This window comes from Agelaius tricolor, unplaced genomic scaffold (assembly GCF_023055355.1).
Source record: "Agelaius tricolor isolate 1412-34295 unplaced genomic scaffold, bAgeTri1.0.p SCAF_15, whole genome shotgun sequence".
Lineage (NCBI taxonomy): Eukaryota > Metazoa > Chordata > Aves > Passeriformes > Icteridae > Agelaius > Agelaius tricolor.
Window position 1 is genome coordinate 9330828 of NW_027269275.1, and position 15162 is coordinate 9345989.

At 40.0% G+C, this 15162-nt stretch overlaps 1 protein-coding gene across 5 annotated transcripts in view; it reads left to right on the forward strand.

Moving 5' to 3' along the window:
- HEATR3 (HEAT repeat containing 3) overlaps nt 1-14676 on the forward strand; it is a 24671-nt gene extending 9995 nt beyond the window's left edge. For all 5 annotated transcript variants that reach the window (XM_071440365.1, XM_071440367.1, XM_071440364.1 and 2 more), the window contains exons 9-15: nt 2279-2436; nt 3441-3523; nt 3781-3917; nt 6509-6597; nt 7370-7513; nt 7616-7792; nt 8627-14676. In XM_071440365.1, coding sequence (XP_071296466.1) covers nt 2279-2436; nt 3441-3523; nt 3781-3917; nt 6509-6597; nt 7370-7513; nt 7616-7792; nt 8627-8746 — 908 coding nt within the window. In that variant the 3' untranslated portion in view covers nt 8747-14676. The remainder of the gene's footprint in view (nt 1-2278; nt 2437-3440; nt 3524-3780; nt 3918-6508; nt 6598-7369; nt 7514-7615; nt 7793-8626) is intronic.
- Nucleotides 14677-15162: the final 486 nt, after the last annotated feature.

Below are 15162 nucleotides of genomic sequence, written 5' to 3' on the forward strand. Positions count from 1 at the left end.
GAGAGATTATCAAATTCTATTTCATAAAGCCGACAAACAAACAAAACTAATCCCCTAAACCCTCCAAAACCTGAAAACTTTGATTGCTATTATAGTTTTAGCCTGCTGTAGGAGTAATTGTGTAGAAAGTAACTGAGTAAAATGTTCAGGTTCTTATAAAATCCACAGTAATGCCCAGTTATTCCCAATGGTAACTTTTTTTTTCTTTTACAGCACAAGGAAATTCTGCACCTAGTGTATGAAGCTCCTTTCATAACTGCATTTCTCATCTAATGAGCTGTAATTCATAGCTTTCCCCTTTAATTGGAAAATCTCTTGTGGATAAGCTGCATATTCTGCCATTCACTCAGTGTAATGTAAGATGGATTGTGTTGTATTTTGCTACAGTACTTGACCCATTCGCGGGCAGACAGTCTCTAGAAATTAGGATGAATCCAGAGGCAGCTGTTCATTTAATTTTCAAAGTATTTGAGGACTAAAATAGCTTTAGCCATTATGCTGAGTTCATAATAACACTCAACTTGCAACAGAACTGAGAGAAGTAACCAGGCTGGTGAGGGGTGTGTTGTTCTGAGCACTGGCTAGTGCTTGGAAGGAGCAGAGTGCTCCTCTTTCACTGCTGTCCAGTCTGTAGTTGTGGGTCACCAGTGCTAGGTGGGGAAGGCATTGCTGCTGGAAATGCCTGTGTTTCCCAGAGCATTAGAAGAAATCTGATCATAATTATGGGCCAGTGTTCTAGATCCCAGTTCCTGCTCTGCCCTGGTCGCTTGCTGTCAACTTATGACAACTGCTGTCTTTGTTATTGCTGAATTGCATTGTCAGCTTGTATTGTAATCAGTTCATTTTCAAGGGATGTTTTTTGCCTTCTTTGTTTTCTAAAGATGCAAAAGGAATTTTTTAGAAGAGGCAGGAGACTGGAAAGGGGATGTCTTGCTTTGTTTTCATATCTCTTGCTGCCATGGTTTGGTAAAGCATGAAAGACAACCATTTTCTCATGCAAAGGCTATTAACACCAGCAAGTTATGGCTGTAGAATTAATTGGATATTACCATAAGATGCCTGTGTGGTCAAGTTGCCACACCTTGACGTCTTTACAAGCCTTTACATCTGATAAACCATAACCATCACCTTCAAATAAATTTGCACAGTACGAGTGAAATGCATTCATTTGGATCTTTCTTGCTGTATTTTTTGAGAATTTACCTTTTGCCCCAGAAATGCATGGCTGTTCCTGTAGTTACTACAGGACCTACATCTCGTGAGAATCTGTGTTGTCAAACAAAATTACTTGGGGGTGAATGTGATAGGTGGGTTTTTTTGTCACAATAGTTAAATATCCTGACCTATGTGCACAGAGCTTTCATCTGTTGGAAAGGAGGATCAGTTCCACCTGTAGACTTGGGACTTGGGTAAACACTAGTTAAAATGTAACCAGATTTAAAGAAACTTCAGCTAAATGAGTGTGAACTCTGTGGATGTAGATAGACGAGTTCAAATATAAATGAGGGTGATTTTAGTTTGTGCTTGTCAGCCAAAGTCCCCCTTCAGCTGTGGACAGGTTATTCACACAGCAGCCTGTTGTAATAGAACTTCAACTCCTCTCACCATATCTGCCCTTAAAGATCTGCTGGTAGTATAATCATGTAAGTAGCCTAGTTCAGGTTTAAGATAATAAATCTAATTTATGTGAAATGTGTTGCTTGAAATGACTATCAGAGATTATTTGGCTTTCTTTGCTGTCATCATTTTGTTTCAACTGACCTTGCTGTGGAGACAGTAACATCTTCATCCAGCCCAGTTGCTGCCCAGGCAGAGGACATCTGTCTGTGGCTTCAGTATTGCCAGAGGAAACAATTGCCTTAAACTGACTGCAATTAGTAAACAAGTTAAGTTAAACTGGTGTATTTGCATGCTTGAATCAACCTCAGAAAATGAAGTGGTACAGTCCAAGTTAAAATCTTAATAAGTCTTTATGAAATGATTCTTCTATACCTTTTTTGATATTTTTAAACAACCCATTGTTAGTATTAGCAATTAACATGCACGCCTATGAAGAACTTCTCTCATAAGTATATTTGTGTCTCAGTGAGTATAAAATATTTTTAATAAAATATTTAGAAGTGTGGCTTAGTGGCACTTGGTTTGTGAGGAGTTTGTTAGAGCCCAAGAACTTAAAGATTCCTAAACAAAGATGTCTGGAGGCACCAGTTTCAGTTGGGAAATGAGATACCTGTTGCGTGAGGGCTGTTACATTTACAAATCTGTCTTGTGCTCTCAGATCCCTCTGATGATGAGTGGGAAGAAGTCTCCAGTAGTGATGAGAGTGACTTGTTCATGGAAAACTCATACAACGAGGGGAGTGGGCTGCTGCTGTCACCCCTGTGCCTCTCTGATGAAGTTAACTCAGCATTTCTGAACAACCTCATTCCAAAGAAGGTAATTGTCTTCTGTATTATTTCCAGCACATGTTACAGTCTTTCCCTTGTTCCTGCTTTGTATCCCAGGTTAGGCAAACAAATTACTCCAATCCACCTGGAGGAAGGGAGTATTTTTTAAGTGAGTTTGGCCCCACTTTTTTGGCCTAGAGGTGGTGCATCGTTGCATGACCTAAATAATTTGCTCATGTGAGAATAGAAGGGTCATGTGCTTCAGAAATCTGGTAGGTCTTTTTAAAATTTTTTCCCCCCCAAAATACAAAGATTTTTATTCCTTGATTTGGACATGAAAAAGATTACCCACAGAAAGAAAGGAAACTTGGCTGAAGCGTGACAGCCAGATTTCTGTATTAGCTAAATGAGGTGGAAGTAACATTAATGAATGGCAACAGTCAGCACTGAAAAAGTGCAAGTTCCTCTCCCTCTGTTTTATACAAAGTGTGTGAAATACAGTACTTGGCACTGACAGGAAATCAGATGTTTTTGTTTCAGAGTTTTTTTGCTCATTTTTATTTGGGGTTGTAAAGGTGAAGTTTGTTATTTGAATCAGTTACTGTGTTAGCTTGGCAGCATTGTAGAATTCTGAGCTAAGACATCAAGGTGTGAGATGAAAACTTTGAAGGCTTTTTGTACTTAATAGCCAGAGTTTCATGGCAAGGCCTTCCAGACTTGCAGCTATCTGAAAATCCTGTAGCAGAATCTATAAGAAGAAAGAGCTAAAGAAGAAAGAATAGCAGAGACCTAGAAAATCACCTGTTGTCAGTACGGTTGAACACTTTAAGTACTCTGTGCTAAACCCAGTGCATAATTGCAACATTTAAGTGATAGAGGAAAACTCTGGCATTTTTAGAAGCAAGATATTTGCTATCTGGAAAACTACAAATATGTAGTTTGAAGTATCTGTTTGACATTAAGCTAAAATTTCAGTCTTCCCTCTGAACACACTATAAAAAAAGAAAAGGAAAAAGGGCTTTATTGCTAAACCTTTCTTTTTCCCCTCCTCAGATTCTTGAAAAAACTGCTTTTCCGAACAGTGTTGCTGTAGACATCTGTATGCACAATCCATCTTGGAAACCATTAATTAAAAAGTAGGCATTTCATTGTCTCTCTTACTGTTTTTCATGTATATTCAGTTGTTTTAGAACTCTTAGAAGGATTGTCCATCTTTGGGCTGCTCTTAAGATCTGGAAACTGGTAGATCTGATAGATGATTTTAAATAAAGAGCTACGAATGTTTTTCTGAACTGCATACTGCATCACAGCCTTATTAAATTAAAGATTCCTCTTCATATTTCAACAGGTGTGTTCAAAAATACCTGCTCAGTGTGTTTTTTGTTTGTTTCAGACTGAATGCAGTACAGTGTAGAGCTTTAACATGTCTTCAGAGCATTTTGTTGGTGTCAGATGTGGATTGTCTTGGGGGAGCTTCAGCACTTCAGTCCCTTGCACAGCATCTCTCACAGCTGATCTTTTCTAAAACAGGTAAGATGTTTGGTCAAGGGGGCTTGCTGACCCTCTTTTTGGATTTGCTGATCATCTAGATACAAGGCAGCCATGTTCCAATGCTGTTTACTACTAACTTTATCCCTCTGATCCTTCAAGATAAGGATACTGAATGTTGGCAATGTACTGACAGGACAATGTATCCTGTTAAGATGTGTTTATCCAAAGTGCACCTTGAGCAGGTCTGCTCATAGTGCAAGAACCTGCTTCACGTTTGGGTCTGCACAGAAAGTCTCTGAGTGGATTAACACTGCCTTCTTGGGAGACCAGAACTGTTTGCTGGATCATATTTGTGGTAATAACAGTTTTTCAGCTATCAGACAAGCATGAAGAAGATGGGACATTTTCTTTTTAAATGCCCTAACTAGCCTAAGGAGATGTGAAAACAAAACATGTCTAGCACAGTCTTTCACATCATTTTTTCCTAGTAATCTTACCAAATTATGGCAAAAGCAATTGGTGCAAAAATCTCAAGAATGTTCATGCTTATTATAGTAGAAAAGAGAGCAGCCACCTTGTCCCCAGGATGTGTTTTATGATTATGATGGCTTAGCTTTATTGGAATTATACTTGTAGTAAGAAAGTGTGCAAAGTTGTTACAGCTAAGTGTTAAAGCTGCTCAGCTCCCTGTTCTGAGAAATTGAACCCTGTTGTGGGTTCAATTTCAACAGAGAAGGTAATAAATTTAATTCTTCTAAAAAACCTATATATATCTGTATATATATAACCTATATATATCTATATGTAGATATATATTAGATCTGTGTTTAGACAGTGGAGTCACCATCCCTGGAGGTGTTGAAGGACAGACTGGATGTGGCACTCAGTGCCAGGGTCTGGTTGACAAGGCAGTGATCAGTCACAGGTTGGACTGATCTCAGAGGTCTTTCCCAGCCTCACAGATTCTGTGATGCATCCTGATGAACACTAGAATGCCTTCACTGTGGTTCCTCCAGGGTGCATTATTTCAGGGACATGCTGTGGAGGTCTCCCCATGCACCTGCTAGTACAGTGTTACTGGATCATGTCTACAGCAGGTAGCATTTCCAGCTGCTTTCTGGGATCCTGTACATGAGAACAGCATCATTTCCATAATCCTGTTGGATCATTTATGCTATGATCTCTCTGTTACTGACATGAGAGAAGCTGAACCAAGATTGGAGAAAAAAAAAAAGGTTTAAGAAAAGCCCACCTGTTTCCAGACTGAAGATGTTGGGTCCCTGACAGGCTGTTTTCTTCAGACTATTCTGATAATCTTTGTTTTAAGGTCAGTGGTGATGGGTTTCCAAAAAATAAGAGCGATTCTTATAGCCTGGAAAAGCTGCCAATACTCCAAACTGTCAGAAAACATTTTCCCTAAGACAGTTCTGTTGAAGTCTGGCATATGTGTGGCTTTGTCATTTCTCATCTCTTAAAAGCTCAAGAAATTTAGTTTCCTTCCCTTCCTTCAAGTGTCTCTATTTGTAGCCATAGATGTAGCTCATGTAGTGCTCTGCTGTGATGTATAAAATGACACTGCATTAGTGCTTGAAAATGCAAAACATACTTTTTTCTCAATGTCTTTAAAGACATGTGATTAGTCTATAGGAACACTAAAATGCAGTGTGTGGAACACTAAAATGCAGAAAATATCTATGAAAACATATCCAAGGAAGTTCACATAAAATATGCTCATGCTTGAAGATAGGACTTCCAAATTTTGGGTCTACATGTTATGCTTTGTTATAGAAAGCTCTCAGATGAAGCTAGAGAAGTTGCTATCTGAAGACAGCTAAGGATGCTAAAATTAATTAATTGACACAGGCCCATTTTTTCGTGTTTAAATGCTGTGTAATGAAAACTGCCAGATAGAGCTGATAACATACCAACATGTGGTTAGAAGGAATTCTGTGGTTTACAGAGTGAAAGAGAGGCATAAAGATCTGATTGTTTACATGAGAAGGGAGGAGATGCACATAAATCAAGAAGTTGCATCTGGAGTGGTCCAGAAAATAAACCCATTAGAGGAAAATGAAAAGCCTCAAGAAATGCAGAACACAGATTGGAGGTGATGGCTGCTACTGATGAGTTTGTAGTTAAACAAGAATAATGCAGTGTTTGAGTCATACATTCCTGGAATGTTATTAAACCACCGGAAAACATGCTCTTTATATGAATTGGAAAGAGTCCAGGGCTCTGGGTGTCTGAAAAGCTTGCTTAAGAAGGCAGAAGAAAGGAGATGAAGTATGCAGTCAGCTCCTGCAGTTTCTCAGTTCCTGTATGTTCCTCCATGTGATAACAGTTTTCAGCTGCTGTTCTGGTGACAGTGGCTGCCACTGTCCCTTAGGTCACACAGCGTCTCAACCAGGGATGTGCCTGGAAAAGAGGCCCAGCTGTGTTCCAACCTCAATGCTGAATTCAAACAAATCACTATGGTTACAACCTACAGAGACCAGTCTCTGAAAATCTAGCTTTTCCTGTTGTGGTAGTACCTGGAGAAGCAATTAGGGATTAAGGAATTTGTATTTCTTTGCTTCCTGTGTCCCTCATATTACTGTTTAACTTCTGCTCTGGGTTCTGTTCTTTGACAGAACTCCCTACAGACACAGAATTCCTGGAAGCTGTAACCAGTGCTTTGAGGGCTCTCCTACAAACAATGGCATCAAAGAACATCTCCCAGGTAAAAGCTTTCAAACTCAAATGCTCTGCTAGGTTCAAATTCCTGTGAGATTGGGCTGGAAAGTTTTTGAAACAAAGCAATATAATTTTAGTTCAAAAATTCAGCAGTTGTGAAGACTGGAAAAACAGAATAGTAGCATTTACTGTGTTTTTCATGGAGCTTATTGGAATATTTTTTTTATATATCTCCTCCTCAACATGTAAACAAACGAAAGGTATTACAAAACCAGAATAGCAATAAATCAACAGGTATCTTTAGAAGATAGTTATAATGATAAATATTCAGAATTTTAGCACCTAGAAATATGGCTTATTTCCTGATGTCACCTATCTGGTGGTCCTTGAATCTTGGTTGGATATGAATTAGTGAGTTGAATACAGGAATGAAGTGTAATGATTTGTTACACAAGATACAATGCTAGCTAGTCTGCTAGTCCTTTCTGGCCTTAAACTGAAAACTGAGCTTTTATGCTGTAAGTTGTAATGAGCTGGAAGCAGCTATTGAGCTAGGTAAATTTGTGAGAATCTCAGAACTTTTCCTTCAACTTCATGTCAGCCTTGGATATGTTCTGGAAGAACCAAGATGAAAGGGAATTAAAATTTCTTGGTAATTGCATTTTCAGAATTCTTAAAGTTTTTATAATCTAGGACTCTGTGAAGAATTTGCCTGTGTTTTGTAAAAGTACGGTGTCTAAATGTCATATTTCAAAATTTCCATGAAAGTGTAACTGTGTGTGTCTTCCTTCTTTGCCTCCTTTCCCCTTGCTGACCAGTGCATGACTCCTGAGCAGCTCTTGGCTTTGTGTGAGGCTGGTATTCAAAGCAGCAATGCCAGTGTTAGAGTGAACGTGGTGAGCATCCTTGGAATTTCTGGCAGTGTCCTGGCAAAAGGACAAGATACAGCTGAAACACTGAAGGTGAAAAAGCAAACTTTGCATTGCAAGCTTAAAAGAATTTTGATGTTTCTTTCCATTTTCTTTAGCATTGCTGGAAAAATCAATTCTTCTTTCTTATTACAGATGATTGGAAAATTTCTTCTTGAGGTTGCTATGAAGGAATCTTCTCTTGTGGTAGCAGGAGAAGCCTTGGATGCACTTTTTGATGTATTTGCAGATGGAGAAGAAGCAGAAAGGGCAGCGTTACAGATCAAGTTGCTTTCAACACTGAAGGAATTTCAGCCAGTGTTCAGAATGAGGGTAGGCATCAAGGGCAGCCTGCTCAGGGTCTCAGCACACAATGTGGGTTAAAAGTTGAGTTTTGGGCTCCTAGAAGATTTAATTTATTAAGGTGACAGAAAAAAAGTGATTTTCTGATACTCCACTTTAGAAGAAAGCAAATACCTTAAAATTCATGGATGTGTCAAGGTAACAGTGCAGCACCTGTATTGCAACATCTGCATTACACCATCAGTACTACTGATGTCCAAATCACTGTAATTGTTCTGAAACAGTTGTGCAAAAATCCTGCAGATGTCTCTGGAGGTGGAAGAAAAGTCCTTTCTGAAGTTACATTGACATCTTTGGTTTTTAACTTGCAGTAGCAGTTGGATGTTTTTGTTCCATTCTTGGTTAATTAAAACAGTTCATGTATCCTGTATTTTCAAGAATAACAAGGCTGGCATTCTAAGCTGTGATTTTAGGTACATCCAGACTTAAACAGAGACTGACCTTCCACACATTGTTTCTTTGGTCAGATGCAGCCTGAGGAGTGACTTCCATAGTCCAGAAGTACATACCTGATGGTGCTTCAGTTGATAGGTTAAATGCGCAAGGTTTTCCGTATAAAAAGCCACAGAAAAGAAGTGCATGTCTCAGATTTTTGGATGAAATAATGTGCTATTAGTCTAGCTTTAGGCAGCAGTGCATTATAGTAAATTGACTTGCAGAAATAATTGCTGAGCTCCACACGTGCACATGGGAACACCTTGGAGTTCTCATAGAACACCTGTATACAGAATTACAGTAAACTTGAGGTGATCTGGCAGGAGAAGCTTCTCCATCAGTAAACCATGTGTTCTTTTGGTTTTACAGATACGAAAAGAAGGCAAAGGACAATATAGTACAGATCAACTGTGTGTTCTTGACAATGTGAAGATGAATTTGAGAAGATTCATTGCATATCAGGAGACACTAGGGAAAACCCCAACTTGAAACATCGAGGAGCTTTTAAGGTTTTCCTTAATGAGTAATGTTTTCAAAAATATAACTGTTTTGAACTTCCAAACTTTACTGAGCAGAGCAGTTTTGCTTTGATGTTAATGCTACATTTTATAACATTCAGTATTTTTATACTTTTGGGTTGATGCAATATGAAAGACATATCAGCATAAAAAACCCCGTAGCATACCCTGAGGTTGTTGGAGTAATAAGAAGGTGCTCTTTAGGTCCTGAGGGCTGTACATAGCACCACTGTCATTGCCTGGATATCTTCATGTACCCTGGCAGAAAACTACACTCGTGTGGAAAAGTAATTCTGAAAATATTCTTGGTCATGTGACAGATTGGAAAAAAAAAGTAAAAGCTCAAGGTCTGTTTCAGGGAATGGAGCAGTGGGAGAATGTTCATATTTGCTCTTACCTGTTCCTAGAATTGCACAGGCACTTATGGCAGACTTCCCCAAAGAAGTGTGTGACAAGTGTGTAGATCCCAGTCAGCTTGGATCTGTTATTTCATGAGGTTCATCAGGAGAAAATTTTCAGATTCATTTATGATAAATTCAGTATGATAGCTCTTTGCTGTGAAAATCAGTGTAAGCAGATCTTACACTTAGACACAGCACCCTGTCTTTATTTTTATTGGTATTTCTGAAAATTAGGTCTCCTATTTTACAGTCTTCCTTTTAATTCTACATCAGCACAAGTTTGAATTCTGGGAAGTAGTAAACCTAACAGAAAGTATTTTTTATACTGAAGTATTACCTGAAGTAAATTTTTATTTGCTTAAAATACCTTTTGCAAATATTTGTGATGGAGATTTTTAAGCTGTAAAATACAGAAAATATTTTTAATAATATCATCACTTTATGCAAATTGTATGATATTTTCCATATATCAAAAGCTTTGGTTTTGTTTCTGTGAATGAGGTGTCCTCATACACATTTTTCAAGAAAAAAACCCACAACTAAACACAAAAGCATTTGTTTTGCTGGGTTTTGAAATGGGAGGTTTTTTCCTCCTCTCTCAATGTGCTGCCTTAGCTCAGGCATCCAGTTTTTAGCTAATTTTTTCCCATGTTAAAAGCATGGAACTTAAAAAGACCAAATTTTCTTGGTTTGTTAGATTTCAGTCTCTAAGATTGCAAAGTAGACTTGAAAACTGACTGGTAACTTGCAAATGCCTGACTTTCTGAAACCTTGACAAGGTATTTCATCAGTTGCAAGAGGAAGGAAAGATGAGTTTAAGCAGCTGTGCTGCCTGGAAGTGCTGTTACTGCTGTTACTTGACAGGAGTCAGATGAAATGTGTGATGTGATGCCTGCCACTCAAAGGAGTGAGAGGTGGCATTGGGAGGGCTCAAGGGCCACTGGGGCTGGACTAAAGAAAAGCAGAAGTCAAGAGCATGGGGCAGTTGAAAGGTTATCCAGGGATCTGGCAAGGCAGGCAGTGAAGAGGTCTGCAGTGTAACAGCTGAGGAAAGGTGGATTATGGCATAATACCCTACAGTGTGTGGATTTTAATCCTGGTGTTAGTTATATTTGCTGTACACTGAGGATAGTGTACTGTTAGCCTGATGAAAGGTATTAGTATTTGTTTGGAGCACTTAAAGGACTTCCACGTGAAAATTTCTGCTCTCATTTTTTGGTACTATATTAAATTGCAAAGTTCAAGATTGGAAGGGATCTCTGGAGGTCTCTTAGTCTAGTCCTCAGATCAGAGCAAGGCTGACTTGGGAGACAGGTTGTGCTAGGCCTTGAGCACCTCCCAGAATGGAAATTCTGCAACACTGCATGGACAGCCTTTTCCAGGGCTTGACTTCTCTCACTGGAAAGACTTTTTTTTTTCCCCTTTTCCCCTTGTGCCTTGTAGGACTTTCCCCTGCTGCAAAATGTGCCTCTTGTCCTTTGACTGCACACGACCAAGAAGAGCCTGGCTCCATCTCCTAACCCCCACTTGGCAGCTGAAAACAGCAATTGTATTTCCCTCTTCTCCAAGCCAAATAAACCCAGCTTTCCCAGCTGTTCCTTGTACACCCTCTCACCCTCCAGCCATCCTAGTGGCCTTCTGCTTGACCTGCTCTGCTGTGTCTTGTACTGAGGCCCAAAACTGGACACACTACTCCAGATGTGATCTCCTAGGTGCTCAATAGTGGCAAGTGATTGGTTTTCTTGTCCTGCTGGCCCTGCTTCTGCCAGCACAGCCTGTTATTTGTTAGCTGTTGTCACTGCAAGGGTGCCCTGCTGGCTTCAGCTTGCTGTCCACCAGGACCCTTTGGTCCTTCTCTCCAGTCAAGAGCACTGTCCCAAATGTAGGAATTTGCATTTTACAAGTGTAGCAGCCACAATCTGTTTCCTGGGGACCATTAGAAAACCAAAGTATGTTATTTTTTGTTTTGGGTTTTTCTTTTAGGTTGATAATGACAAGAAACATTTAATCTACAAATACAAATCTGGAAGTTGCAGATTAATATACAGAAGATAAGGCATCCACTAGAAACATGGTTTTCTTAATATAATCAGTTAGACTCTGGTTTTTTTTCCTTCAAGTGAAAAAACAGACTGACATTTAGATCTTAAACTGTTTTGGCAATAGGACAGCACAGATTATTTTTTTGCTATGCACTGATTAGCTGAATGTCTTGAAAAAATATTTTCACAATGAGATTGGTGCATAGTACAAACCATATCACTTAAAGAGGAATATTAATGCATCTATGGAAGACAAAGCAAGTTATGAGTAAAGAAGCATCAAATCAGGGACTAAAACCAGATGAGATACACTGGCACAAAAGAGCTAAGCTACAAGATTGGGGCTACAAAAGTTATTCTTACACAACTAAGGAAAATCAAGGCAGCAGCAGAAGTGATGATAATATGCAAATTAAATGTTTTGGGGGCTCTTTGAACACTGGTTTATTTAATAGGTCTAGGGTAAGCTTCAGACAAAGACAAGATCCTTTACAGGCTACAGAGGGCAAGAGGGATCTTGATGGCAGAAATTGGACTGATGTAGACAGTGTGTAGCATAAGTAAATAGATACTAAATATATGTAAGTGATCTTCATCAGTTAATCTGATCACACAGATAAGACTGGTATCAAAACAGGTATCTGAATTGGGTTGCTTATTCTGGTCCCTAAGGCATCATCTGTCTGCTTCAGTTAAAAACCACAGTCCTTGGAAAGTATGGATTGCTGCTCTGCTTGTGGCCCTGCCTGATGCTGAGCACAGCAGACTGGCTCTGAGCTGTGATACCAAAATAGGTGCTGAGCTTACCTTGCTCTGGGATCAAGTAGAGGGTGAATGAGGCTGTGGGTCCCCTGCCCTGTTCAGGAGCAGCAGGACCACTGACATTTTCTGCTGCCTGCAAAATGTCAAATTCCCAGCTCTAGAAACAAGGAATTACCACTTGTGTGCTTTTATTCTTGCTCTCTATGAAAAGAAACAAGTGGCAAGCTTTAAATGTGTATTTGTTGTTTATATATCATGCCTTGACATTCAGAAGCAGAAGATGGCTGTATACCACAGTCAAGTATACAATAGTTTAACTTTTTGGGGGTTATGGTATAGTAATTTTTTGCACAGTATGGAGTTTTTGGTTTTTTTTTTTTAAGATGGTCTTCCTAGAGGAACAGGAATAACTTCAACTGGTAGTACTTGGCTTGGTTTGATGTTTACATTTTGAGAGACAAATACGAAAAAAAAATGAGAGCACAATAAAATTACAAAATGAGAATTGTGTTGGAGAACTAATGAGTTTAAAATTAGTTTGCAGTTTAAGTATTATAAATTAAATTCATATCTTGTGGAATATTAACATAAAACAACCAGCCAAAAATGTCCATAACCTCAAGTTCTGTTTCCTTAGTGAGGGATTTTCAATAAAAACAGTCCCAAGGATTGGATGGAAAAGTCTAGCCTTACATTTACTGTCGCAAATTCCAGTTCAGGCAATGGTAGTGGTAATTGAAAATAATGTAATTGTTCCTTTCTGGCACAAGTGACTGGAGCAAACAATCTATATATTGTTTGTTCTGGACAAGCTGTTAAGATATATAACTTTAGGATAATTGGCAAACTCTGAGGTCTCTGACAGACAGCAAATGAAGGAACTTGAAGTTTTTCCACCAGGGCTGACACATAGTGAGCCTTTCTATTTGAAAAAGCTTTTATTTGAGTGGTGGGGGTTTTTCCGTCTAATTTTTAGATATTTTGAAACTTATTTTTTGTATCTTCTGGGATAAAAATTGAAGGCATTGAAGTAAATTCACTTTAATTTTGTTTCTGTATAATTCTGTAAGTTTCTTGTCTCTGTGAGAGGCGTTTTGTCAAACACACAGACGTAATTCAGTGACCACCTAAAGCCTAGTTTGAGGCTTGCACACATGAGGATATAGGAGCACGATTTTTTCTTTTGAATCTGGGTGTCAGGAGCTCCTGGCCACTACTGTTACCTTATGGGTTTTAATCAGAGTGTTTGGGAACTGCAGTGAGATCCCGTGGTAATAATCTGTATGGTATGGTATCCCATGGTAATAATATCTGTGGCTGCTGTGTGTTCTCAGCACAGTGAGGTCCTGATGCAGCCCTGGCGTTGTGAGGTGCTCACATAAATCCCTGCACAAAGATGTGGTGGGCTTTCAGTAAAACTTCTGGTTTTATGTTCCTGCTATGATAAAAATCCCATTTAGAATTGTTTTCTTTCTCCTCTGATGTGAGGTTTTTTCCAACTTTTAAGGAATATTGCATTAGCTTCTTCCCTCCTCTCTGCCCCTTCAAATGGAGAGTGAAAAGCACTTCAGAACTTGATGGAAGAATGGCTGATTCAGCTAGTATATGCATGATGTTTCCAGATAACCCTTCCTGGGAAGTTCCATTTTTAGTAAATAAAAGTGTTAAAATTCAGAGCAGCAATAAAAAACCCCAATTTTACCATTTTGATATTAAAGTTTTTATGCCCCCCATGGCACACTTGCTAATCTAAAGCATTTGTGTTACTACACCACCTGTATTGTGTCTTGGCTTGGCACATTTGCTTGAGACTAGGGTTGCTGCTGAGGAATCCTGCAAATTAATAAACCTCAGTCCTATAACAAAACCTGTTGACCTTTATATAAGGTCGTGCTATAAGTGTAGAAAATCACGGATTTTTGCAGAATTAGCTTTATTAAAAAAGAAAAGGAAACAAATCAGTTATTTTTCCTGTTGCATTACCCTTCTTAAGGGTAATGTAAAATCATTTATTTGACTTTGCTTTGTTGCATTTTTAAAAAGGTTTGCTAATTGAAACTTTTTTATTTGAATTTTTGATGTGCAGGGAATATCGTTTAGACTCTTCTTGTTACCTTTTCCTGCCATGCTTATAAATATCAGAATAACTGAAGAATGTGGGGTTTGGAAAATACGGTTATTCATAGTGGTTATTTTCCAATTCCAAGATATGTTCAAGTCCCACTAGCTTCCATTTGGCTTTCACTGGTAGTTTTAGGTGCAGGTCCTAATTCTCAAAGCAATTAAGTTTGTCAGCTTAACCCCCAAATTAACCATCTTGCTGTGGTTAATTTTCTCTTGGGCTACGCAGATCAGACATGCTGTGACATAACAGAGGAGTGCTGAGGACAGTATGTTCTGCTCTGGGGTGGTGGGGAGAAGCCAGAACTTCAGACTTCGGCTGTCACCAGGAAATGGTGCTAAGTCTTCCTTGCAAACTGTTCACTTCACGGAATGCTTGAAATTGGAATGTGACTTTTTAATTCTAAACCCTCCACCTCCAGCTTCCTAAAGAGAAATCATCTCCCATGCAATTCTGCAAGTGGGGGAAGCACCAGGCCCTTCGTGCAAAACGCTGGAAACTTTGTAGCTGATATTAAAGATGTTTTAAAGCTGTAGTATGAAAACACTAAAAATAAAACCGAGTCTGACAAGAACTGGTACTACTCACTGTTGCTGTTTGGGGTATTGTGTATGTGATGTATTTTTCCATCCACAAAAAAGGCTGCACCTAGGCTGCCTTTGCCCCTCCTCTGGTGCAGAATGAAAGGAAGGAAGACCCTGAACTACCCCTACGCGTCCTCACAAGAGTTTTGGGGTGGGGAGGGCAGCGGCAGCTGTCGGTTTGCCCACAGGCGAACGCTGCTCCGGGTGTGCCCACAGGGGAACGCTGCTCCGGCTGTGCCCGAGCCGCAGCCCGGCGCTCTGGCAGCGGCAGGGCCGGAGCCGCGGCCGCTCGGGCGCCCGCGGTGCCGGACGAGCGCTCGGCCCTGGGAGCGCGGCTGTTGCCCCGTGGGGCGCGGGGCCGCTGCGCGCCGGCGGCGGCAGGGCCGGGACAGGAGCCGGCGGCCCCGGGCCCCGCTCCGCGGCTCGGCCCGGCCCGGGGGCAGCGCGGGGGCGCCGGGGGAGCGGCCGGGGCGCCG